Raw genomic sequence first — 552 nt, forward strand, 5'->3', positions numbered from 1 at the left:
CGGACGATGTCGGTGCCCTGGTAGCACTTCACGTCGCGCATCCGCACGCCCATCCCGCAGGTCTTGGTGCACTGACGGGGGAGAGAGGGCGTGGGACCCACCGCCACCCGCTGCTGAGCCCCAGTTCACACGGGCACACAGAGCTCGGGTGACGGGGGCAGGGAAGGGCATGGCTGGCAGTCAGGACACCGGTGCTCAGCCCCACCCAGTGCTGCCTCAGTTTCCCTGTCTGCACAGGAGGGGGTGAGCCTCCTCTCTCGACTCACCCTCCCCCCCCGGCTTCCCCGGGTCCCTCGATGCCCAGGACGCGGGACCAGGACCCAGAGCACCGCTCTCCACTCCAGGAAAGAGCCGTGTCCACCGTGGCCCAGCTGAACGGCCTCCCAAAGCCCCTCCGCGCTCCCTGTCCAGATGTTGCCCTCGGAAAACCCCGCGGAGCTACCAAACGCCAGGGACAGCTGCTGACCCCAGTGACCCCCACGTCCCCCTGCCAGCAGCCCACAGGTGCAGCTCCCCTCGCTCCCCCACCCGGCTGACCCCACGTCACCCAGG

At 69.2% G+C, this 552-nt stretch overlaps 1 protein-coding gene across 1 annotated transcript in view; it reads right to left on the reverse strand.

Annotated features, from left to right (window-relative positions):
- Positions 1-552, reverse strand: part of ADAMTSL2 (ADAMTS like 2) — a 27,168-nt gene that overhangs the window by 637 nt on the left and 25,979 nt on the right. The window contains exon 18 of the mRNA XM_006776598.2: positions 6-71. Coding sequence (XP_006776661.1) covers positions 6-71 — 66 coding nt within the window. The remainder of the gene's footprint in view (positions 1-5; positions 72-552) is intronic.

This window comes from Myotis davidii, unplaced genomic scaffold, assembly GCF_000327345.1.
Source record: "Myotis davidii unplaced genomic scaffold, ASM32734v1 scaffold609, whole genome shotgun sequence".
NCBI classification, from domain to species: domain Eukaryota; kingdom Metazoa; phylum Chordata; class Mammalia; order Chiroptera; family Vespertilionidae; genus Myotis; species Myotis davidii.